Genomic DNA, 26,609 nt, shown 5'->3' on the forward strand with positions numbered 1-26,609 from the left:
CAATGCATATAGGGAAGAAAGAGAGAATTTGTTAAAGATCTACCTCAATATACTAAGGGCTGTGAGGGAGGTTGCCACTGACATTTAAGCTTGTGCAAAGTAAAGTTTTGGACATCCTGCATCCACTACATATTTCTCTGAACCATTGGCAAATTATTATAATCTGCAAGCAAAATATCAGTGTTCAGATAGCATACATGTGATTGTCTGCTGCTATTACGTTGCTTTCAGTGTAGAATGGGAGTACCTCTGACCAAGTGCAATAAGCATACCAAGGTAAACTCCCCATCTTCAGGAGAGCCACCTGTAAAGAGCGAAAGATGTGTGTCATTTTCTAAAGAATGCCTGCACCAGTTGCATGCAGTGAAACGCCATGCAAAACATGCTCCAGTATAAACGCAACATGCAAAAAAGCCTGCTATACACATTTAGGTATTATGCAGGACAAGCGCCGTCTTTCCTTGCAGAAAATATGTACCTGTGAGGGCCCTTTAAAGGCACAGTCGAGTCAAAAATGTTTCATATGATAGATGCATTCCACAAATTATTTATAATTAGCTTATTTTGTTTCCTGAACTAAAATGTGAAAAACCTAATACTCAACAAACACTGCAAAACCATTGGTACAGAATTGATATAAATATTCATTTGCAGTTTTTTACTTTTAGTCTTTTATGCCTATTCATGAAATTTGCAAAATTCTAAAGACTACATTTAAATATTTTTATATATTTGCAATGTACTTTGTTTTCCCCCCACAATTTATTGTTTGTTTTTGTTATGTTGTGTGACATATGGATTTATTTATATATCGCCAGATGAAAAAAAACAATATAAAACTAGTGTTAAGAAACTTTACTTCAACTTCAGAACACTGTCAAGCTGCCCTTCTTCGGGTACAGTGATGTATCCAGCTGCTTTTCACACAAGTTCAGAGATCACAGAGGACTCTGAAAGTGAAGTGGTTTTCTTTTGTCTGATGCATTTCTAAATCAGATGAGATATGCATAGATGTCAAAGCTGAAACACTGAAAATAACGTGGGGTTGTTTTGCAAAAGGAAAAATGTGTTGCACACCAGAATACCAAAATTCCTATTAATTATACAATTAAAAAAAAATATTCAATATTCAGACTGTTATTTAAAATTTAGCTAGAATCTTGTGTTAAACAGACTTCATGTTTGCTGTTTATTAAGGATGATATAGTAATTGTAAAACCAGCTGATTACAAATGTTGTCTTCTGCAACATCTTTAGCATACCTCCCAACAGTCCCATGGGAACAGTCCCATTTTGGAACCCCTCTTTCCTTGGAGCTAGGCCAACTGGTAATTGCTGGTGGGCCTCTGGCAGAGAGCAGAACACACTCACCTTATCTGTCTCCTCCACTCCACAGCTAAATGCACTGAAGAAAATGTGTTTGTCCACACATCTGTCTGCATGCGATATACTCACCTCCAACTGTACCCAGTTTACTGGCTAGCAAATGTTTTAATATTACAACAAGTTACTGTTTTGTGTTATTTTAAGCAACTTACCACTCGGAGGTTTGGGTCGTGGTGGAACACTCCTTTTGGGGGGCAGTGCTGGGGTGTCATGTTTGCTTTTGAAAGGGTCTTCTGTGAATCCAGTGCCAGAAAATGGGTCTGATGTGTGAAGCTGCAAAAACAAGGTTATACAAAGATTATTCAAATGTCATAACATTTAAAAGCTATCAAAAGAATATCAAAGCATGTATATAGGAATATGCCTTAGAAATAAGCAGTAGCAGTAGCTTAATACTGTTAATATGTAGTGTCCCTCTACAAGCTATATGATGTACACCAGACATCCATTAGATGCCCTTCTTTTCATGTGTTTAATGTATGAATGGATATATAGCAGATACAGTATCAACAGAAAACTAATTCTTATTCTGAATTCTACACGGTGCTGATTAATCTAATTTTGACCCAAGGTCTAACTGCACTAGTCATATACAATTCCTGCAAAGTGAAGTATTTTTCTATTTCTTTCTAAATAAGGTTGTATTCAGATGATTGTTATATAAAAGAATAAACTGTACAGCATTCCTTTTTTTCCTATTTCCGACAAACTACACGCAAGTCAAATAATCCTCTTGGATCCTCCTGTGTAACTACAACATTCTGGATGGTATAATTTTTTTTTTTATTATGCATGTATTTGTGGGCAGGTAGAAATGTTTATCATGAACAGTAGCATTTTGATGATACTCTTATTTATAGATGCATGGCACAAATATAGAAATGGGTCTCCCAGCACCATGTTTTTTTGCCACGGTCTAAATGCCGTATAAGAGCAGAACATTTTAAACTTGATAATCTGGGTTCAGATCATCCATTCATCATATCAAAACCTTGTACTGTGGAATATGATGGAGCTAAATAAATCAATAATTCTCTTTCGCTTGAGGTAACCCAATATGCCCAGATAAAAAATCTTAGGGCGGCAGTGAATTGTAGTACTAGGCTGAGTGTAGGACGGATTTTTAGTGGTTTATTTGGTGATTAGTGGGAAAAGTAACAGGTAACCAGGCATATGGTGTTCACTGTTGCACTATAGCCCTCACTTGTGACAATGGTTGCAGCCTTATACAGAGGCTATCCTCGCCATGTCACATTTTGTGGCAATCACTATATAAGCCAGGTCTTGAAAATCTTTAAAGATATTTTTACCAAAAAAAATACAAAAACCTTGACAACTTCTTCATGCAAAACAGCTTGGCACCGACTTCAAAACATGTCCTGTTGAGTTTATCTGTCATCAGCAGAGCAGTATAATTGTGGTTGTGCTGCCAGTGATGAGAAAATTCTCACAAGACAGAAGTGAGCATCCTTCTTTTAAAGACCTTAAGCATTTAGAAACTTAAAGACTTATGTGTATCATAACATGGGGGGGGGGAGAAAATGTACTTGAAATATACTTATGTAATATGTTTAAAAGAAATAAAAATAAAATAGGGCTGAGTTAACAAGTACTTGTTGTCCCAATTTATTAATACAACAAAGTATTAAGAGGTGGACTTTTGCCAAGGCATTTTACGGTGGCCCGAATCGCAGCTACATAACTTGACTCTACAGCCACCTCAGTAGACCAGAGACCTCAGCATTGAAAATGCTAGTAAAAACATAGTTTCTGTCAAAAAACTAATGATAGGTGAGTGTGTAAGCTTGCGCGAGGAGACTGGGAGCTCCCACAAAAGTGCATGCAGGAGGTAGTCAACCAAAGCCGTGACCAAAGTCATGCGGCTAAGATGTATAGGACGTCTGAACAAAATCCTATTATATCAGAAAACCACTGTTTACATTAAAAAAATCTAGCTATGCTCCACACCTCTTGGGAAAACAGCAAGCACTTTATTTGTTCCCTCATGAATGATCACAACACACATGAAGGCAGAGGCGGTGGTTAAGGAAAGATGTACTATTGTAAAATGAAAAGTATAACACGCATCTTACTTTTCTTACAAAGATTCTGCTCTACACACAGCACATTTGCATGTGGTACTGCAGATGATATCTGGTTATAAAATAATCGCTTTAATCTGTTAAAATAACAGCTCCACAGAAAAACATGAACAGCATGAAACCATAACACTACTACCACTACAGAATTTAGTTATGAACCATTCAAATCCATATTGATACTTCTAAGAAGATGCTCTCAGCAGCTCACATGTAGTAACCACAGATAATAAGGGACTTATTTACCTAATTTAATTTCAGGTGTGCCATATGTGGGCGGGGTTTGCCGCAACACATTTTAAGATGCACATTTGCATTAGGGTATTTGCAATAATAGTGTTATTGGCGACATCATAGTTAAAAACAATCTCTAGCACTAGAAGCACAAGTGCCGTCTGTTAAAACAGATGCCCCCAAGGATACATTATCCTCCTCTGAATTATGTTTGTGACATACACTATATGGACAAATGTATTAGGACACCTGAGCATATACAAACAGGGACTTTCATGACATCACATTCTAAATACATAGTGTATATGATTAGTTCTTCATAAAAGGGCTTTATATTTTTTTGACCGTTTACTTTTACTATTCTTAGCAACATCTCGCTTAACGGGGAAAACTGTATACTACGTATGTTTGATTACTTTAAAGATATTCCCAGCAACTTGCTAATGTGTTTTGATTCAAGTGTTCCTATTTTTCCTTCTCTTTTATGGTAACACATACATTTAACAGCTCTTGCTCCATTATGTTCTTTGTATGTATTTACAATATAAAATCACAAACAGCTGTTCAATGTCCAATGTCTACATTTATAATCTCAACGTCTGTTTTAAATAATAACCCGCAAATAATTTGTCTCTTGTCCATATCAAATACATAATTTTAACATTCACTGTGGGGGGGTGAAAAAAAATGTACGTTAATGCCTAGGCTAATCACCTCAAAAAAGCTAATTGGAGCCAGGAGTTAGAAAACCTGGAGTCCACTCAATGAAACGGGCCTGGAGGTGCGTTTTAGAGCTACTCTGACAAAAAAAAAACATAAAACAGCTTGCAATTCTCAAGTAGCATCTTCTGATGTTAACCACGCATCACAAAAAAAGGAAAAGGGACATTTTTAGAAGACCTACAATCATGAATTGTTGATTATTATAAAGCTGGAAAGGGTTACAAAGAAATATGGAAACTCTTTAAGATTAATCAGTCCACAGTTAGACAAAGTGTTTAGAAATAGGGACTATTAAGTACTGTGGCTACTCTCTCTAGAAGTGGGCGCCCACGTCAAAGGCACAACACAGAATGCCCAATGCAGTAAAAAATAATCATAAAGTTACAGCAACAGGCTTGAAGGACTCATTTGAACTACTTAACAATTCAGTTCATGAGTCTACTAAAAACATTGAACAGCACGGAGTCCATGACAGAACACCAGAGAAGAAGCCATTGCTCTCTGATTTAACACCGCTGTTCGTCTGAACTTTGCCAAAGAACACTTACACTCCACAATGCTACTGAGAAAATATATTTTGTGAGAGGTAAACTAAGGTTCAATTGTTCAGGAAGAACATACAGCACTATATATATATATATATATATATATATATATATATATATATATATATATATATATATATATATATATATATATAAAGGGCACTGTATAGCCACATGGAAACATCATCACAATAGTGAAGTATGGTGGAGGGAGCACGTAGACAATGTTTAGATTAGAGTATAAATTTGAATAACTCACTTGAATAGTTATAAAGAAACCAAAAAGGACCTGCCCGGGAGAAACCTTAGTTCAAAAATCACTGAATCCAAATGCAACACGTTTCAGCCTTGCTGTACCTTTCTAAAGCTGGCACGTATGAAGATGAATAAAATAAATTTTATTAAAATATTTTTATCAAAATATTCAGTACCTGCATATTTGTTTTAAATATTTTATATTTAGTGTTGTCCATTTTTTTTTTTAAATAGGTATCCAGATAAGGCTTTAAAATTGGTTGAGTCTTATTTGGGTTAACTGCAATGCAGTCCCAGTGATTTAGCTCCTTCGTAAGCCATATATAGCCATGGAAAATTAGACAGGACTTTGCCGTAGTGGGGGTTTAAGCAATTTGTGGCCATATTCATGTGAGATATAGGTGTTTTTTTAACGGTATCCGCTAAGTATGCCCTAAATTCTTGCATTTGTTTTATCATACAGGATAATGTCAGGGTGGCTGTCCGCCAGCTGAAGCTCAGTAGAAAGTGTGTAACACAGGAGGACAACGACCCTAAGCATCAAAGTAAATCTACTACAGAATGGTTTCAAAAAAGAAAATCCACCTTTTGGAGTGGCCCAGTCAAAGTCCAGACCTTAACCCATCAGAGATGTTGTGGAATGACCTCAAGAGAGATGTTCACACCAGAATGTCAATTTCCACTCCCCTGGTAAAGTGTCTATACAAATTGTGTTCATTTCCAATAGTGTGTTTTCTTGCAACCCAGTCATGTCAATGGGTGTACATGAATACACTCTTGCACAACGCCTATTGTGTACACGCAAAAGAGAATAAACCTTGTACTTTTGGTTGCTATTTTTGCACTGTCCCAGTGCCCCCCCTCTTAACAATTAATGTATATGATAGTACTTTGTAAGTACTTTCATATACATTCATTAAACCTAATGCAGCCAACTAGTGGAAGGAATAAAGTCCCATTGAAATCAATGGGAGTCTGTAACAGATGCTGCCCCCCCCCCCCATTTTACAAAATGTGAGACTACAGTTATATATTAACTTGCAGGAGTTACATTGTAATATTTTGTGTTTTCACTCTGTGCATGTATTGAGAATGACTCACGTCTAGTCAAGTTTAAGTGTTACTTCCCTACTCTCTTCACCTCTGTTGTGTATTCGGCATTGTTGAATGTGAGGAATGTGGTTGAATGTTGCCAATGGTGTCTGCATAATCCCATGCTGCTGTGCTATGTGTTAATTATGTGAATCCTTTCCAGGTTCCTGTATATGTCCAAAAAAGACGTTACATTCCAAAGCAGGAGGGTTTTGTATCTCTTTTAGACATGAGCATCTCCTACACATGTTTTACTTCAACAAGTACTTTGTTCATATTCAATAAGGCTTACATACAAAAGTAAATCTAATGCCAGATTCTGGTCCAATCACAGAAACATTCCAGTGGCATCAACCACTGCACCTGTATCACTTATAAACCCCTTATATATCCCCTCCGTCTCATGCATACTCATAAAACCAATTTATTAACAGCAGTGAGTATGGGGTCTGTAAGTTTAGTAAAAAATGTAAAAAAATTTGAGGGTTGCTTTGTAGTGTAACTGCTGGGCAGACATCGCTTTGATGTGCAAGCAATATTACATTTCCTTCATAAACAGGTGCCTGTGTGCAATTTTTAAAAAAAAAAAAATCTAAGAATCAAAGCTGCTTGTAACAGCTACACCCTTTTTGATGTCTATCATTACCACAATACATGGCAAATAATAGTTTATCTTTCACTGTAAACAATTAACTCAGTTTTAGAGATATGCTTTACAAACCTTGAATGGTTTCCAGTTCCTAAATGCGTATGTTTGCAGGTGGGAAATACCTGGCTTAGGCCCTTCTCATAGCAACTGGTTACATAACTCAAGAGCAGAGAACAGACTTCTACCAGAAGCTTATATTTTATTGTAACCGCTCTTAGCTGTTAGCACTCCATTACAGGAAGCATTATTTGTCCATCGTTACATTTTGCACTGTGGCATTGCGTTTTGGATGCCCTTACAAGATGGCTTTATGTGGTTTATATATATATATATATATATATATATATATGCTGGAATTGAAGCACAAGGTTGGAAGCATAGTATTGTCTAAAATGTCTTGGTAAATCCCCTTCAGCATTCCAATATACCGTATTTGCTCGTTTATAAGACAAGGTTTTTTTCAGAGCAAATGCTCGTCTTATAATCGAGGTCGTCTTATAATCAGACCTCAAAATGTCCGCTGGGGCCAGGCTGCTTACCGGTGCTTTGGTCGCGAGCAGCAGGAGAACAGGAAGCTAGAAGAGTGTCACATAACTCTGCCTCCCCCCTCCTTCCTCTGGGGGCGGGGCCAAAGAAGTTGCTTGCACAGCCGGGCCCCTGCAGAAGTCTTCGAGTGAGAGATCTGCAGTTCAGGTAAGGGGGTGGGGGAGGGGGAGGGTTTTTGTGATTAATGTGTGTGTATGTGTGATTAATGGAATGAATGACTATTTAAATGTTTGTGAATGAGTGTGTGTTAGTATGGATGTGTAATCGGGGGTAGTGGTGGTAGCATGGCATAGGGAGGCTTTACTCACACTCCTATCATCCCTAGGTTCCAGCATGTACTGGCTGCCTTGGCTTGATAGGAGTGTGATTGCTGTTAGCAGTTATATATATATATATATATATATCTCTCCAGAAATGCCTTTTAACCCCCTATATGCCACTCTGCCCCATGATATGCCTTTTAACCCCCTATATGCCAGAGTGGCATATAGGGGGTTAAAAGGCATATCATGGGGCAGAGTGGCATATAGGAGGGTAAAAGACATTTCTGGGGCAGAGTGGCAACCCTGGGGGCAGATGTGCATAACTGGATGGGCAGGTTGGCAAATAAAAGGAAATAAAAAAATATATATATTTTTCTCAATCATAGCTTTTATTAAATATGAAAATATTGTTTACATGAATTAATATTTACTGGTAAAACTTTTTTTCCTATAGGGTCGTCTTATATTCAGGCTTTTTGTTTTTTTTCCTAAATTAATATTTAGATTTTGGGGGGTCGTCTTAAAATCGAGCAAATACGGTATTTTGGATAATGCTGTGCTAAATACAGTTTAGAGAAAGCCTTTTTCCATTTCAGCATGACTGCGTCCCAGTGCACAAAGCAAGGTCCATAAAGCATGGAATAACTTGACTGGTCTGCACAGAGCCCATGTCTTTGTATTTAGTCATAAATGTCCCTGTTGGTGTAATAGTCAAGTGTCCCAATACTTTTGTCCATATAGTGTATATATACAGCTAAAATGGCATAGGGGTCTATTCACCGAAGACTTCACCTTACACTATAAAGGTCCAGCAGCTTCTCCTACAGGAAATGCTTGATTTGCCCAGCATAATGAATAGTTCAATCAGTGATACACTGCATAAAAATGTCTTCACCTTTTACACTACATATGGCCAGCTTGGACCTTCTTAATGGAGAAAATTGCCAGCTTCATAATGAATTGTGAAGCAAGGGAGCTGATACCACAATTTTTCTTCAAACACTCATTACAACTCTCCTGTTAACGTATAGAACCCATTACCTCAAAATAGACAATAGGAGCCTACCCCCTAAATGAAGAAAGCCCCTGTGACAGTTATGTACAAATTTGTTTGACATGAACAAATTGAACATACACTATTCTTTCAACAGGCAATATAAAATTAATTTTTATCTTTAATGTTTCTTAAAAAACATTAAAAAGGCTGAATGGAACAAGATGATCATAGAAACCTATTTTTTTTTTACTTTGTAAACGCTAAAATCTTTGTGAACACAAAGTAGGATCCAAAGGTTAAATGGGGAACAAAAAGGTTAAATGAAAATCTATGTGGCTTGTTTATTTCACCTTACACTTGTGGCTTTGAAGTGGTGGTTTGGATACTAGAGAGCTGCTAGTTTTGTTATGAGGTATAAGTAGGTGCACCACATGTTTACCCTGACCCCTTTCGGGGACAGTGCAACATTACAAGCAGCCCTAGTAAAGATTCTGTAAGGCTTTTTATGTTGTTTCATGCGTGCCTATGAAGAAATCAAACAGTAGAAAATAAAACCAACACAGCATTACTTGTAATTACCTTAGACATGTGGCTGAAGTCTGCAAAACTTTCATTGCTGCTGAATGCACTGCTCCCAAATGGGTCTAAAGTACCAAACAGATCTGAAAAGAGAACAGCAAAATCTGTTAACTTTTTAAGTCACGCCAGTGTAAGGTCACTCCAACTACCACATTACCAAGGGATGGGTTCCAGAGCACTATGCTGCCTCATCAACAAAAAAATGCTTATTAAAGTACTTTGTAAGTAACCTGTTAAAATAATAAAATTACTTACCTGCACCCCACATTCTTTCATTTTTGTGCAACTGTTGGCTGCTAAAAGCGTTTGTTTTTGGTCAGGTCGTCTGACGCTCTGAGCCAAAACTTTATGGACTAAAGACCAAAAACAAACGCACGGAGACAGCCGGAGATATCCGAAGACGTCCGAGGGTGACCGCATTGGAGACGTCAGAGTATGCGACGATACAAATATACGAGGGATATAAAAAGAACAGCGATACCGAACACGAACGAATACCGACCAAAACCTTTTCTCTTGAGGAAGCCTATACGGCGAAACGCGTCAGAAGGATCACACGGGACACCCCTTTGATTGAGTTTTTTGGCGGACTTTAACACATCGCTTTTATATGCACCTAGTGCATGGATGAAACGTGAGTGCATTTCTATTAGCCACATGCACCATGTTCAGTTTTATTTTTTAGATTCTGTATGAAGACTCATTAAAGATATTTTTCAACACATTTTGAAGGGCCTGAAGCATCTTATCCGTTTGTGAGTGCAACCACATCACTACTTATTTTTTCAATATTTATACTTTTTACACTATATATTTATTTTCTTCCCTTACATGTACCTGCGCCCCAACCATTTGCTTATGTGTATATTTGGACCCTGAGGAAGAGTGCCTTTTGGGCTGCCGCGGTCATTAGGGAAGTATAGCACAATTTTATCACTTTTTATTCATTTCTTAACACACGGGAATTAGGCATACTGTATTTTGTCTAAAATTGTTTTTGTATCTTAATTGAATTGGCCAGCTTCAAAGATGTCCCAAGTAGCTACTAATTAATTAATGAATGTTGCATGCAATGTTCCATCTAAATTTTCTTAGTTGGTGTGCGCAGAAAATTTCTCTTGTGCAAAAATTTTCACAGAGCAAAGATTTTCTGCGCACAAAGTTTCAAAAAAATTATTATTTTTTTCTTTTTTGGGGGAAAAACTGTTGTGCGCACAATTTTTGGACATGTGCGCTCTCTTAAAAAGCTATGTGCGCGCGCACAAGCGCACAGCTTAGAGGGAACACTGGTTGCATGTTGCATTTAGTTACAAGTGTTAAATTGGGTGTAAATTTTTTAAAATCTATTTCTACATTGTTTTTACCAAAGTATCAAGATTTTGATGATGAACAATGAATAGTGTTCACCAAGACACAATATAATTCAATATTCTGTATGCATTCTTTTATCAACCAGACTTGCGTTAAGAGCCTGATTTAAGATAACAGAGAAAATATCGTTTGAGAAGCCGGTCTTCTGTTTCTACTTTTCACTCACTTAGAGTGGCAGATATGAAAGTGAGATTTTGGCAATGCGCAAGTATGTAATTATTCAATAATGAGACACAATCACCGAGCAGGTACACTGCAGTATAGCTGTATCATAATACAAGCCACTGCGCTAGGTCTGACCCAGGGCAGCAACCCCAGTTGCCTCCCAGGAGTCACATCAAACAGCGACTCCTTTTCTCACATCCTTTCTGCTAAGCACCATATCATATCCCAAAGTATCAGCTCAGGACGTGTGGCACAATGGAGGGGATACTACAAAGGCTAAACATGGTTGGCACAGACCAATGTAGTGTAAACAGTTAAGTTACAAGAGACATTTTCTTTACTCACCTGGCTCTTTTCTAGGCAACGTGGAAGAGGAAAAAGGATCGCTGCTCTCAAAGGGATCAGACTGATGAGAAAAAAAATGAAAATAAAATGTGTGTTCTACAAGAGGGTCCCGATTGTTCAATCTAATTTGGTCATGGTCAGCCTTAAATGTTTAGTTATCAGTGTTAAATAACAATTGCTGTATTGTATTTTTTTAGATATCTAATAACTAATCAACAATGCCAACTAGTTAAATAACCAAATAATGCTTTTGGTGATAAATATTGGACTGGGGGAGACAGAGAATCAATAGGGTAAACTGGTTTCAGAGCTTCACATATAAAGTAATAGAAGAAATTAGAGCAATATTGGGAAAATACAGATCAATGGCGTATGTAAGACACTCATGCAGCGACAGGCATTAGTAGCTCCAAGAAAGAGGAAGATGAATATAAGATACCAAAAGGCACCAGCAGTGTATCTTTAGGATACATTAAACCTTGCACTTGAGATTTGTCTGGCTCTGTAAAAGAGGCTGAGCTTTATGGTAGAGGTGTGCCCTGAATCAGCAGAGTAAAAGTTCATCTTATTAATTTAGCTTCTTTCTAGGTGGCAAGTCCCTTCTTCCCTTCTTAACAGTCATCATTTCTATAACACTGACATGACTAAAACAGAATATTTTACAACATAGCCAGTGACTCTAGTACCGTAGAAACATGAACAGTAGCTGTATTTCAAGAACACACACCACACACTATTAGTCACCAATATATATCTCACCTTTAGAGGTAGGGTCATTGAGTGGACATTGTTTTTAGTGAAGGGATCAGAGGAAAAAGGGTCACTTTTTGAAGGCTTCTGAAATGGGTCATCTGATGTGTGTGCGTGAAAGGGATCATTTTCTTTAAAAGGGTCATCTCCAAAAGGATCTACGGAGCAAAAATCTGCTTGTAAAATCTTAACAGTTCATCTGGCAGACATAATGACATCACTTGCATCGACTTACTGCTTTTAAAAGGGTCAGCTCCTTTGAAAGGATCAGATGTAAAGGGGTCTTCAGTCTGGAATGGGTCAGAGTACGGTTCCTGACTGTTGTTACTGAAAAGAGTTTTGTTCTTGAAAGGATCATCCTAAACAAACAAAAGTAGGTCTCATTTACATAATATGTACAGATTGTATCTATTTCAGAAACGGACATGATTATTTGGACGATCACGCAAGCATTCTTGCAAAATACCAAGTCTTGCTTCTCACCGTTTTTTTGGAAGGATCCATCCTCTCTCTTGCAGGAAAGGCCTCAACCTCGGAAAAACTATTGAGGCTGTTCCCATGGTCTCCGTTTAGTGTGCTGTTGTATTGCTCTATGCATTTGTTCATTTCCTGCTGACTTTCTTGCAGCTGTGACAGTTTGCTTCGGGCCTGAGCGGGGAAGAATAAAAAAGGGAATATAGAGATATTGTGAATTCAATAGGCGCACTTTATGCAAGTAAGCACATGGGGTATCATTAGACTTTAACCACCACCAACCCTGGAACTCTTACTGAGCAATCACAGATTGACTGGCAGTAGGCAAGTTCATATATAGGATTCTGTAGACGCTAAGGGGACGCTTAGCGCTCATATGCTTTAAAGGTTATAACTGTCGCTGGGTGCACATTACTGCTTAAACCGGGAAGGTAAACCTTAAAGGGAGGTGCAGACAGCTAAATGGATTTACCCTGATTCCCATTCAATCATGCAACATGACTTAAAGGGACTCACGATTTAAATGAATGATATTTTTTGTTCCAATGTTTTGCCCTGCAATGCATTTGTCAGAGGAAAAAAAAATCTTACAGCCATTTGTAGAAATGGACCTACCTTCTATTTATACAGTCTGGATGTATATTCATACACAATCAATTAAAAATAATAGAAAGACATCTCAGAGCAATACCATTTCCAGAAATAAATTGATATATATGTTTCCATGGTAACTCATAAGATGTAATTCCAGTTAGTAAACGCATCATTTATATGTTATAGTCCAATTTAACTAGTTTCTACAAATCTATTATCCACTCAATACTCTTCTATAAACGTATAATTCAATTGATATTTACCATGGTGACTCATTTTGTGCCAAGCAATAAATACAGTGAATTCCTTACCATTCATAAACAGCTTCACTTAATTTTTACCAGTTCGAAACAGTGTGAAAAAAACTACCTTCTACAATGCAATATGTTTAATGTTCAATCTCTTACATTCTAGCCTGTGTTGAAAATTCTTAATATGTAAGATTTATTCCAAAACCCCAATCTCAAATATCCATTTATAAGGAAACAGCCTCGGAACCCTCAATATGAAAGAGGAGGATATGCGTGAGGATTCTGAATTCGTTAACGTGTATGAGAACATTGTTGGGAAACCGGTCACTTAGGCAAGGGACAACTGCAAATAAAAATTAACCCCTTCAGTACCGGGACGTACCTGGTACTTCCTGGTTAACAGTCACTGGTAGACCGGGACGTACCAGGTACGTCTCCTCCAAAAAACGCCCCCACATCACCACAATCGCGGTGATCGTGGGGGCGCTGCAATCGCGGTTTCAGCTGCCACAGGCAGCTTCAGGGAAGGGGAGGGGGGTGTTGAATGGGTCACCACACAAGTGTGGGGACCTGATCCAACACCCCCCTGCTGCCTGATCGCTCCATGAGAGCGTCAGTGCAGCGTTAACCCCTTCAATGCCGCGATCGCGGCATTGAAGGGGTTAATTCCCGTTTTGTAGGGGGCTCTGCTGCTGGTGGTCTGCCTGGAAGCCCAGGCAGACCAGCAACAGCAAAAACGACCCCCCAGAAGTCCTCTGATCAGTCCTGTAGGACTGATCAGAGAGACTCCTCCCCTACAATCTCCAGTCTATTGGAGATTGTGTCCCAGCTGCCAGAGGCAGCTTCAGGGACAGGGAGACAGGGTTCTTTGGTCTCATGTGGAGACCAGACCCCCCCACCCTTCCTCAGTTAACCCCTACCCCACCGCTTCCTCAATTAACCCCTTCAATGCTGCGATTGTGTATGACCCCCATCGCAGCACTGCAGGGGTTAATATTAGTCCCCACAAGCTTGTGGGGACTAAATATCAGTCAATGCTGTGCTTCAATGGAGCATCAGCATTGAAAGAGTTAAAAAAAAATGTAAAAAAATTTAATTAAAAAAATAAATTAAAAAAATTAATAAAATAATAATAATAATAATAATAAAAAAATAACAGCACTGACCTGAAAGTCCAGGGTGCTTCCAGGTCAAATGCTGGGCTGGGCTGATCAGATCGCTCCTGGCCAATAGGAGTGATCGGATCATTATGGCAGCCCACGGATGACCCTGCTCTACAAAGAGAGAGGGGTCATCTAGGGTAATAATGAAAAAACACAAATTATTAATAAATGAAATAATCATAATTATTACCTGATCACTTGTCGGTGACATTTTAAGTCGCTGATTATTGATCGGTCTCCCTGATTGATGTCAGCGGCCTAAACCTGTCACTTACAAGTAATCTGATGAAAAAAAATATTTAAAAAAATGTAAATGCACATGTTCCAGTTTTGCCCTGATAGCTTCCTCAAAAAGTGCTTGAACCATGGTCTTGTTGGAATCAGGGGATCTTGGTGAACAAAATGTGGTGTTTTCTTCCACTGTTGCACTTATGGTGTGCAAGAAATTCAGTGTAACGTTGAAATGTATGCGTTAAAAACGCAATAAAATAATTTCCCTGTGAAGTTTGGCAGACGTAAGTGAAGAAATGGCTAGCTGAAAACTGTCAAAACTACCCTAGTTGAACACCTTGACTTGTCTACTGTTCATAAATATATACTTTTATGGGGTAATTTACAGTGGGGGGCTTCCAAAATGTCCCAAATGGGATATGGGCCCAGGAAACCAATTTCTGAAAATTCCAAATGTGAAAACGAAAATGCGCATGTTCCAGTTTTGCCCTCATAGCTTCCTCAAAAAATGCATGAACCATGCATGTGAGGCCTTGTTGGAACCGGGGGATGTTGGTGAACACAATTTGGTGTTTTTTTCTGCAGTTGCACATATTCTATACAAAATATAATATGAAATCTAAAGCAACATATGCAAAAAAACCAAAAAAATATAAAAATACCTCAAAATTTGGCAGCAATTGGCGATAAAATCCCTGTTTGAAAAGTGTCAAAATGACCCTAGTTGTACACCTTGACTTATCTACTTTTCATAAACATATAATTTTGGGGGGATAATAACTATCTGTGACAACTATTGCAGTTATTAGACTACCATGCCAAATTTGAAAAAATTACATTTCAAAAACGTGATGCATGCCTTGCAATATTTGCCCTATACTGGTCAAAATAGATAAAAATCCTGGCCATGTTGGGTGGTTTCCAAATCAGGACAACTTAATGAATATATTTGGGATAATTTTTTCCCATTGGTTCAATGTGTGTACAATTTGTATGTATACAAAACTGTAAAAAAATGCGTTTTTTTCATTTTTTCCCCACTTTTTCCAGTTTATTTCAAACAAAACAATGTACTACCCAGCTTAATATGGTTTCAAATGAAAGCCCTACTTGTGCTGAAAAAAACAATATATGATTTGTGTGGGTGCACCAATTGATAAGAGAGAAATTACAGTTGAAGAAAGACATGGCAAAAACACAAAAACGGCTCCGGTCCTTTAGCGACACATTAGTATCAAAATCCCGGTCCTGAAGGGGTTAAAAGATCAATGTAGTTTTAGGAAAATTTAATTATATTCCAGAAAAGAACAATATCGCACCATGCCCTACCAAGCGGAAGTACTACCAAACCAAAAGACATTACACGGAAAAAAACATAATATGGGCTAACGTATATAGAGTATGTCCGTTCTTATAACAGGGGACTAAGCAGAGAGATATTTCTACTAACGAAGGAACAGAAAGAATGTTTCCATTTCCTGATGGCTTTAATGATGGCTATAGCTTCTCTTGTTTTCTAGAAGATCGTTAATGCATCTACCCCTCCTTTTGTCGTTGCCTCTTTTGTGCAGCCATATATTGCTTCCACTTTGTGAGACATGGCGTAATATTGTCCATTTCTGGATTATAATTAACTCTTCCTAAAACTATTTTTTTTTTATGTTTATTTGCAGTTCTCCCTTGCATGGCAGAAATGCTGGCAGAATAAATATAACAATTACTTAATTTAAATCTTGAGAGTGCATGGTATTTCTCTTTAAATCTTGGTATGCATTAATGCGGTGTAGGAATACTTGTATATACACACACACATACACATTATATATATATATATATGTATATATTATTTGGTATCAATCTCTCGCTTTATTTGCACCTGGTTAATTTCTTCCTGGGTGGATTTCAATGATTTTAAAATGGTTTCCAGCTGAACTCTGCCCGCCTGGATGCTCTGTTCCAGCTGATTCTCCTCTTGCTGCAGTCTGTTGAGCTCTGATTTGGCTCGGTTCAGTTCCTCCTCCTGCGCTTGGACATCTGACTCCTGAGACTGAATCTGTATTTTCAGTGAGGAGATCTGCAAAAGAGAAAGAGGACATTGGGGAATTACATCCTCTGCTAAGGAAGTAACCGCTTTTTGTTTAGCCTGTTGTCTACAAGAAGATGCGTGCATCCAGACACCGATGTATCCTTGTTGCTTTCCGTCAAGTTCTCGAATCTTATGGTTGTATTTGCTACACATAAAATAAGATGACAACAAATTGGCCATGTTTGGTCTACAGGTGAAAATATCAGGAGCAGGATGATTTTCACACTCACCATTTGCCCCTCCTCCTGACATTTCTGCCTTACATCAGTTAACATATCCTTTAGCTTTGCTTTCTGCTGGTCCATTTCATCCAAACGGTCTTGGGCATCTTGCTTCTGGGCTTCCAATTCTTGAAGTGTAGAGGCCTCTCGGTCTAGGTCATTTTGTAGTTCCTGAAAAGAGAGAATCCATATTAGTCACAAGTAAAAGGGTTCTAAAAAAAAAAACAAAACTCCAAACACGTCAATCTTGCGCAAGGATGGTACCATCACTGCACCATCAGACTCTTGGAAAGTATGCATGAATCACTAGAAGTACCAAGTAAGTGATATTATTATTATTATTATTATTATTAAAGCAAGAAATACTTTAAGAGGCCAACAAACTGAGCTATAAGACATATAAAACCGTGCACACAAAGTCCAGTCAAATGTACCTGGGTGGAGTACAGCAAAAGTGTGAGATGCGATAAAATGAAATGTTGAGTTTTCCATCTGTATCATGATACTATAGCATTATTGCATGTTTAAAGCTCTCAGTATGCCGCCTTTCTAGTTCTGTCTATAAATGGAAAGTACCGTATTTGCTCGATTATAAGACGACCCTGATTATAAGACGACCCCCCAAAATCTGAATATTAACTTAGGAAAAAAAGAAAAAGCCTGAATATAAGACGACCCTAAAGGAAAAAAGTTTTACCAGTAAATGTTAATTCATGTAAACTATTTTTTTTAATAAAAGCTATGATTGAGAAAAATATTTTTTTTGTTTTTATTTCTTGTATTTTCCAACCTGTCCCCCAGTTACGCACATCTGCCCCCAGGCTTGCCACTCCAATATGGCACTGTGGCCCATGATATGCCTTTTAACCCTCTATATGCCACTGTGCCCCATGGTATGCCTTTTGACCCCCTATGTGCCACTCTGCCTCCAGAAATGCCTTATACCCCTATATGCCACTCTGCCTCCAGAAATGCCTTATACCCCTATATCCCATTCTGGCATTTAGGGGGTTAAAATGCATATTATGGGGCAGAGTGGCATATAGGGAGGTATAAGGCATTTCAGGAGGCAGAGTGCTCTATTAAATGCCCCCTTAACGCCACTCCAGAAATGCCCTATGCCCCCATTTAACACACACACACACACACACACCCTATACCCCCATTTAACTAACACACACACACACACACACACACTCTCCCCTCCCCTCCCCTCTCAGCCCTCTCTTACCGGTGCTTCCAGCCGGGGCAGCGGGTTGACGTCGCCTTCTGCTGCAGCCGGAAGGAGGTGGAGTTGGCAGCGGGGGTTTGTATCCGTCCGTCGCGTATACTTTCCCCGGCTGTCAGAGATCAGAGTTCCCCGCACCGGTGCGGGGAACTCTGATCTCTGACAGTCGGGGAAGGTTTGCGCGACGGACGCAGACAACCCCCGCTGCTAGCCACACCTCCTTCCGGCTGCAGCGGACGTTGTCTACGCGGATCGCGTAGACGTCAACCCGCTGCCCCGGCAATACAGCAGGAAGCACCGGTAAGTGTGTGTATGATGGGGGGGGGGGGGGGAAGACAGGAGGATCCAGGTCCCCTGCAGCGGTGCGGGGGATCTGGATCTTAGTCTCCTAATCAGACTCTATTTGAGGTCTGATTAGAAGACGACCCCGATTAGAAGACGAGGGGTATTTTTCAGAGCATTTGCTCTGAAAAAAACCTCGTCTTATAATCGAGCAAATACGGTATTTAGCACTCTTCCTACTCTGCCTAGGAGTTGGCTTCTCGCAAAAATAACTGCAAAAGTACAGTGCAGAATGCTCCATGAAGTTAAGAAGAATCCTGGGAGACAGTTGAAGACTTGCATACATTTCTGGAATATGCTAACATCTCTGGTGACAAATCCACTATAATATATCACGGGAGGACACCATGCAAGAAAGCCACAGCTGTCCAAAAAATGTCTTAACCCCTTAATGACAATTGCCGGTCCTGGCACGGCACGGAAAAGCATGTGCTTTACGACAATTGACGTGCCAGGACCGGCACGTCTTTAAACGGGTGCAGAAAGCGATCTACTATCGCTTTCTGCACCCAAAAAGCGTTGCTGAATGCCTTGACCTCGAGGCATTCAGCAACGCCGCGATCGGCACGAAGGGGCCATCTCTGGCCCCTCCACGGGGCGTCAACATCCGCCATACTTTGTATGGCGGCGGACGCCCGTTTTAAAAGCGTTTAGGAGGCGATCGACGATCGCCTCCTAAACTTAAATGGTGTCGCTGGAATGCCTCGATCAGGAGGCATCCAGCGACACCAAACACTAACCTTTTGATGGGCTGTGACCGCTCCGGAGAGCGGTCACAGCCGCAGCTGCCGGCAATCTTCGCCATCAAGGAAGATGGCCGCCGTCCTGTAACAGGAACCACAAATTTTAAAAGTTCGCTAGATGGTCCAGACCATCTAGAGAACTTTGGCTCCACTTGCAGGTTGAATACAGGTACTGCATTCACCATGCAAGTCAATGGAGCCCAGCTTTCTAATCACAGTGTGATTAGTAAAAATAAATTAAAAAATAAAATAAAATTAATAATAATTAGAAAAAAAATAGTAAAAAACAGTAAAATGTAAAAATCATTTCCCACTGATGTCACTATCAGGGGAACCTCCAAGTTGAAAAAAAATGTTAAATTTTTTTTAAAAAAAAATAATAAAAAAAAAATATATATATATATAAAAAATATATTTTTGTGAGCAAGTCCTAAAATTAGCATATTAGCTTAAAACAATTCTCGCATGGAAAGAGTTAAAATACTGGCATATTAAATGCCCGTGGGGTGTCTACTTTTAAAAAATGTATGATTTGATGGGGTAAATTGAATGGGCCAGGTTCAACAACGTCCCAATTAACACGGGGGGAAGGATGGCCACACATCTAATTTCCAATTAGAAAAATGCACACGTACCAAATGTGGCCTTTTAGTTCCCCCAAAAAATGACACACCCATGCATGTGGGGTATCACTGCACTCAGGAGATGTTGCTGAACACATTATGGGGTGTCGTGTGACAGCGGCATATACCAGGAGCTGTAAATTCATACATAAAGTAGGTGTGTGTGGGAAAAATACACACAAAAATATTACTGCAAACTTTGAAAAAATGCTGGTGGTAAAATATGTGCATGCAAAGAGTTAAAATACCAGCATTTAAAATACCCTGTGGTGTCTAGTTTTGAAAAATATATGGTTTTGTTGGGCACACTGAAATGGCCTGGCTCAAAGATGTACCAAATAGGGCATGGGCAGTGGATCCCAAATGCCAAAGTTCAACATTGAAAAAAGCGCATGCCCCAAATGTGGCCCTTTTGCCCCAAAACAGCCAGGCAAAATCATTCATGTGAGGTATCGCTGTACTCAGGAGATGTTGCTGAACACATATTGGGGTGTTTTGTGATAGTGACATATACGAGAACATTTTAATTCATACCTGAATTAAAATGTGTGTGGAAAACCAAATGCAAAAAAATGACTACCACAAAGTTTGACAAAGACTGGTGGTAGATATGGTGCATGGAAAGAGTTAAAATACTAGCATTTGAAATACCCTGGGGTGTCTAGTTTTCAAAAATATATGGGTTTATTGGGCACACTGAAATGGCTCGGCTCAAAGATGTACCAAATAGGGCATGGGCAGTGGATCCCCAAATGCCAAAGTTCAAAATTGAAAAATGCGCATGCCCCAAATGTGGCCCTTTTGCCCCCAAACAGCCAGGCAAAATCATTCATGTGGGGTATCGCTGCGCTCAGGAGATGTTGCTGAACACATATTGGGGTGTTTTGTGATAGTGACATAAACTTGAACATTTTAATTCATACCTGAAGTAAAATGTGTATGACAAAACAAATGCAAAAAAATGACTACCATAAAGTTTGACAAAGACTGGTGGTAGATATGGTGCATGGAAAGAGTTAAAATACTAGCATTTGGAATACCCTGGGCTGTCTAGTTTTCAAAAATATATGACTTGATGGGGTAAATTGCATTGGCCGGGTTCAAAGATACCCGAAATGGCACATGGGGGGAAGAATTACCAGATTTGGAAAAAATGGCTTTGAAATAGCAAAACGCTACCTGTACTTATTGCCCCATAATGGGTAGAAAAAAGCAAAAAAACATAAAAACATTGGGTATTTCTAAACTCAGGACAAATAGTAGAATCTATTTAGCAGGTTTTTTCATTACCTTTTATAGATGAGTAAAAGATTTTTCAACTAAAAGTTAGAAACAGTCATTTTTTTCTAAATTTTTCACCATATTTTATAATTTTTTTAATAGTAAATAATATGATACAATCAAAACAATGTCATCTAAAGAAAGCCCTTCTTGTCCTGAAAAAAACAATATCTAATGTGTGTGGGTTCAGTAAACGGGAAAGAAGAAAATTACAGCTAAACACAAGCAGCGCAGAAATGTTAAAAAGGCCATTGTCACAAAGGGTACAAAAAGTAAAATCAGCCTTTGTCTCGAAGGGGTTAAAGAGCACAGCGCTACTGTGGACAGATGAGCTGTTTGGAAAGAACACACAAGGATGTGTATGGAGAAAAAGAAAAAAAAGGCACAGCACACAAACATCAAAAGCTCGTCCCAACTGTAAAGTATGGTGAAGGGTCCATTTTGGTTTGTGGCTGGGTTTTCCTTTTTTTTTTTTTTCTTAAGCCACTTTGCAGAACAATATAAGGCCATCTTTGCCTCTTGAAGCTCAAAATAAGTTAGAGGACATGAAAGGTCAGTGACTCAGTACACAGGAGTAAATCAACAAACTGTTTTCAACAGAAGAAAGTACGCCTTCTGGGGTGGCACAGTCAGAGCCCTCTTTACTACTTGATCGAGATGCTGTGGAGGGCAATTCACGCCAGACAGCTTAAGAATATTGCTGATTTGAAACAGTTTTGTAAAAGCAAATTGTCCAAACTTTCTCCAAAACCTTGTGTAGGTCTGATCCATAAATACAGGAAATGTTTGCTTGAGGTTGTTGCTGCCAAAAGAGGGTCTAGAAGTTAGGCAGTTATCAAGTCCAAGGCCTCACGTATGTTTTCCACCCTGCACTGTAAATTTTTGGACAGTCTGTTTGATAAAGACATAAAAATGTTTAATTCTTTGAGTGTGGCTGTCTATTGTTGTGGCTTAGTTGAAGATCAGATCAAATTAAATGACCAACATTTGCACAAACCCAGGTAAATTCAAAAGGTTTATATAGTTGTTTTTTTTCACGACAATTGCTTATAATTTACACGGCTGCAGTCATATTTAGAATACTTTTCATATTTTAAAGACAAATGTTAGGTTTTTTTTGTTATTTTGTGTTATGTAAATTATATTTAAATAAAGGAAGTACTTTTTATTTTAAGGTTTTGACAGATGTGCTAACTAGGCATGCAGAAATAGCATTTGGTTTCGGGGGGCTGGGGAGGGTCATTCATTTTCCAGTTGACTAATCTCTCAAGAAAATCTTTCAACTCAACAATGCGTTGCATACATTTCTTCTTTGTAGAGCTATTATTATTATTTATTGTTTTATATAGCGCCATCAAATTCCGTAGCGCTGTACAATGGGTAGACAGAACATAAGTAGTATGTAACATAACAAATTGACTAACAGAGACAACAGGTGAGGAGGGCCCTGCTCAAACGAGCTCACAAGCTATGAACTGACTAACTGGTGAGCCACACAGCACGAGCAGGAACTGTACTTACCGTATATTCCGGCGTATAAGACGACTTTTTAACCCGAGAAAATCTTCTCAAAAGTCGGGGGTCGTCTTATACGCCGGGTAGTAACCGAGTACCGGGTACTTACCGAGCCGGAGATTCCCACGAAGCCACGAATCTCTAGGGGAGGGGCGAGTGGAGAAGCCGCCTCCCCTGGGTCTTCAGGGCCGCACTGAGGTAGGTGCAAGATCGTGATCTCCCCAACTAGCCCTGATCAGCAGGGCTGGTTGGGGAGATCACGGCCTCCCTCTAACTAGCCCGACATTAGGGAGCTCGAGGTCTGGCATGTCAGACCTCGGCTTCCCTGCTCCCTAATCACTACGCGTCGGCTATTGATGCCGAGCGTGGGGATAACGTCATGTCCCGGCGCTCGGCATCAATTGCCGGCGCGTAGTGATGAGGGAGCAGTAAAGCAGAGGTCTGACATGACAGACCTCGCGCTCCCACGACTGGATGGAAGAAGATGAGAAAGGTAAGAGATGGGGAGAAAGGGGTGTGAGTGCAGTGTATGTGTATATGTGTTAGTGTGAGATGGTCAGTGTATGTGTATGGTCAGGTGTGTGTAAGAGCAGTGTAGGTATTTGTGTGTTTGTGTATATATATATATATTTATATACACGCACACACACATGTATGTATATATATATATATATATATATATATAATATGTGTGTAAAGGCAGGGGTGTGTGGTGAGGGCAGTGTATAAATGTGTATGTATGGACAGGCGTATGTTAGTATGTGTAGTTATGTGTAGTATGTTGTACGCCCAGTCGTCTTATACGCCGGAATATACGGTAAGTAAGCTTCCTACTTTGTGTAGGGATGCCAGTATCCAATTTAATATATTGAGTGGAGTGGTCATGAAGTTGAACCGACTTATGGAAAGTAATAGCAATTTTGGCAGAAACTTCTCTGACTTGGTATGTAGCTTTTGTATCTTTATCGGATTCATGGGCCTTTGAGAACATGTATATGAATTGTTATTGAAAAATTACTTTGAATAAAAATTCACCTGTACTAACCACATTACTCTGTGTATTAAACACAAGGCATTAATTATGCAGAGCATTGTCACCCACAAATGCCGATTTATATATGCAATACGCAATGGATTGATACAAAAAGCAAAGTAATTCCCTTGACTGGAGTGTATGAAATGCAGCGAAAGGAAATACACCTTACCATAAAAGCTGTATCAATCAAGTAGTAATAGTTTATCTTATACACAGATATACAGTACCGCCCACTAATATTGGCACCCTTGGTAAATATGAGCAAAGATGGCTGTGAAAATTGTCTATTCTTTAACTGTTTGATGTTTTCTTCAACAATACACAAAAATACTGTTCTTATAGATATAAAACAATTTCAAACACAACACTGGTTTATTAAAAACATGTTGAAAGTGTGGCACAATTATTGACGCTCCTATGAATTTATATGAGAAAAATATATTTAAAGTATATTCCCATTCATATTTTACACTTTTTAGTACCCCTGGGTGACTATGAACAGGACACTGTTCAACATAACTTCCTGTTTCACAGGGGTATAAGTATTCGGTAATATATGAGCCAAGTTCCCTAATTCATTCATCACAATGGGTAAGAGAGTAATATATCTGTGATGTGCGGCAAAAGGTTGTTGAGCGTTCAGTAACGGTCAGATGAAACCAAAATAGAGCCTATTGGCAATAAACACCAGAAGTGGGTTTGGCGTACACAGTGATGTAAGTCCACTGAAGTCGACCTGGAAATTTGAAAGATCCAGAGAGATTGTGCATGGTGGAATGCCTTGCCATGTATTCTCCAATCTCAACAAGCATTATAGGAGAAGAATCAGAAGTTATTTTGGCAAAGGGACGTAACACAAAGTATTGTTCCACACATTTTTAACAATGTTTGTTTTTTTGGATAGACCTGTGTTGTGTTTGCAATTGTTTGATATCCATTAGAGCAGAGTACTTTTGAAGAAAAGATTTAAAGGTTAAACAAATAGACATATTTACTATGGCTGCCAATATTAGTGGAGGCCACTGTAACAAGCACCTGGTCACATATTAAATGCACATACTTGAACTTCTGTAGTCTTGTGCCTTATGGAGTCTTCTTTGTCTCGGATGTCCTGCTCAAGAGCATATTTCTCCCTAGTGGGAAAGGGAAATCACATTATTGAGAGTTCAGTTAGCAGGCTTTAACTGCAGGTAAGGACATAGTGGGAAAATCTGTTAATATCACACATTCATTTACAAGAGTTGTCTGCTCAACAAATTACATACTAATTAGTCAAATTGGAAACACACAAGAAAATACATATTTTTCCCTTATATATACATGAATGGCTCCATATATATTTAAACCACAGGTAAACACAGCCTGTAATGTTTAACACAAGGGTATATGTACTTTAGGGTATAGGGTCAAAAAGTGACAGTCTCTTACTATGTTTGTGTACGATTATACTTAAAAAGAATACAATAGTAGTAATTAATAATAGTTAATAGATAAAATTGCATTACTATATAAAAAAGGCTTTATACTGCACATATATAACACACAAATGTTGATTGTTCTTATATATAATTTATATTTTGCTAGAATTGGCAAACGTATTTAATGTATTACAAAAAGAACGCAAGTGCGCTAATCCATGCAAGGTTTTCCATGCAATCAATGAAAAACTAACCTTTGATTGGGGGTAAAGGAATTTGGAAATTAAAATCAGTTGATAAAATATATGAGAAAGAGCAGGAGACTGCTTTTGGTTAACCAATGTACTTATACATGTAGCAATTAACCATATTTAGAGAAGTGATATCTTCCATTAACTGTGATGCATATATTTCTACTCTCCTATACATGCTCAAAGCATTATGTTAACATGTACATCTTTGGGCAGGTCATCAAGTCGCTTGATCAGGACCCTCCTTATCTTTTGTTTCTGTAAGTCAAAATTGTTATGGTTATTCACTACTTGTATATCCTGTTGTACAGTGCTGCAGAATAGCAATAATAGTAATACGTTTTACAAAAACATTCACTATTTTGCTGAACAGAATAATTTGTTCTCATGGAACGCCCAGGCAATCCTAATGGGTTACAAAAATGTCCCAAATACCTCTGCAGCTGTGCAATTTCCTGACTGATTTCATCCAGTTCTTTCACACCAGTAAATTCTCCAGATCCAACAGAGCTGGAGCTATCCTGAGAGAAGAGCATAACGGAGGGTTAATTACCAATAAACTAAGAATGGACCATTTTGGAACACAGGTTTAAGATGGGATCTGTACATTGGGATAGTTTCTAAGCATCAAACATAGTGGGTATGTGCATGCATGAGTGTTGTTTTAGGGTGGTTTATAGAGATATTACAAGTGCCTAATTTAAATCCTAAAACCACTTGTGGCATAATAATACAGGTATATCACATTACCAACATTTCTAAATGCTTTTTGTCTCAGGTACAATACTGACATGACAGATAAGGGTGTTTATTTTTTTTTTGTAAAACCACAGTTTTTATGGTATGATTGTGAGCTTCATCTTATTTTGGTCTCTCACGTTTTGGAAAATCATGAATTAAAAAAAAATCCTCCTTTATCGACCACCTACTTTGTCCCTTATTACTTATCTCATTACCTTGTCGAACGTAATAACATCTTTCACATCATAATTTTGTCCTGTGGATCATTTTCATCACAATGCCTATTTCTTATGCTTTGCAATAAGTGACAGTAAACTACTAGTAAGACTTGATTTCTGCAATCCATCACAATATAAATGATGGTGGATTTGTCCTCAATTGGATGGGTGGCAGTAACAAAACAAGACAAGCA

At 38.7% G+C, this 26,609-nt stretch overlaps 1 protein-coding gene across 1 annotated transcript in view; it reads right to left on the minus strand.

Moving 5' to 3' along the window:
* LOC149289489 (epidermal growth factor receptor substrate 15-like 1) overlaps positions 1-26,609 on the minus strand; it is a 92,644-nt gene that overhangs the window by 26,719 nt on the left and 39,316 nt on the right. The window contains exons 13-22 of the mRNA XM_089490542.1: positions 25,892-25,977; positions 24,848-24,920; positions 17,029-17,190; positions 16,589-16,786; positions 12,483-12,647; positions 12,235-12,358; positions 12,009-12,175; positions 11,250-11,310; positions 9,369-9,451; positions 1,539-1,659 (exon numbers count right to left, since the gene is read on the minus strand). Of these exons, the coding sequence (XP_089346668.1) occupies positions 1,539-1,659; positions 9,369-9,451; positions 11,250-11,310; positions 12,009-12,175; positions 12,235-12,358; positions 12,483-12,647; positions 16,589-16,786; positions 17,029-17,190; positions 24,848-24,920; positions 25,892-25,977 (1,240 nt within the window). The remainder of the gene's footprint in view (positions 1-1,538; positions 1,660-9,368; positions 9,452-11,249; positions 11,311-12,008; positions 12,176-12,234; positions 12,359-12,482; positions 12,648-16,588; positions 16,787-17,028; positions 17,191-24,847; positions 24,921-25,891; positions 25,978-26,609) is intronic.

This window comes from Sceloporus occidentalis, unplaced genomic scaffold, assembly GCF_023333645.1.
Source record: "Sceloporus occidentalis isolate IW3139 unplaced genomic scaffold, rSceOcc1.0.p SCAF_45, whole genome shotgun sequence".
In the NCBI taxonomy this organism is placed as follows: Eukaryota; Metazoa; Chordata; class Lepidosauria; order Squamata; family Phrynosomatidae; genus Sceloporus; species Sceloporus occidentalis.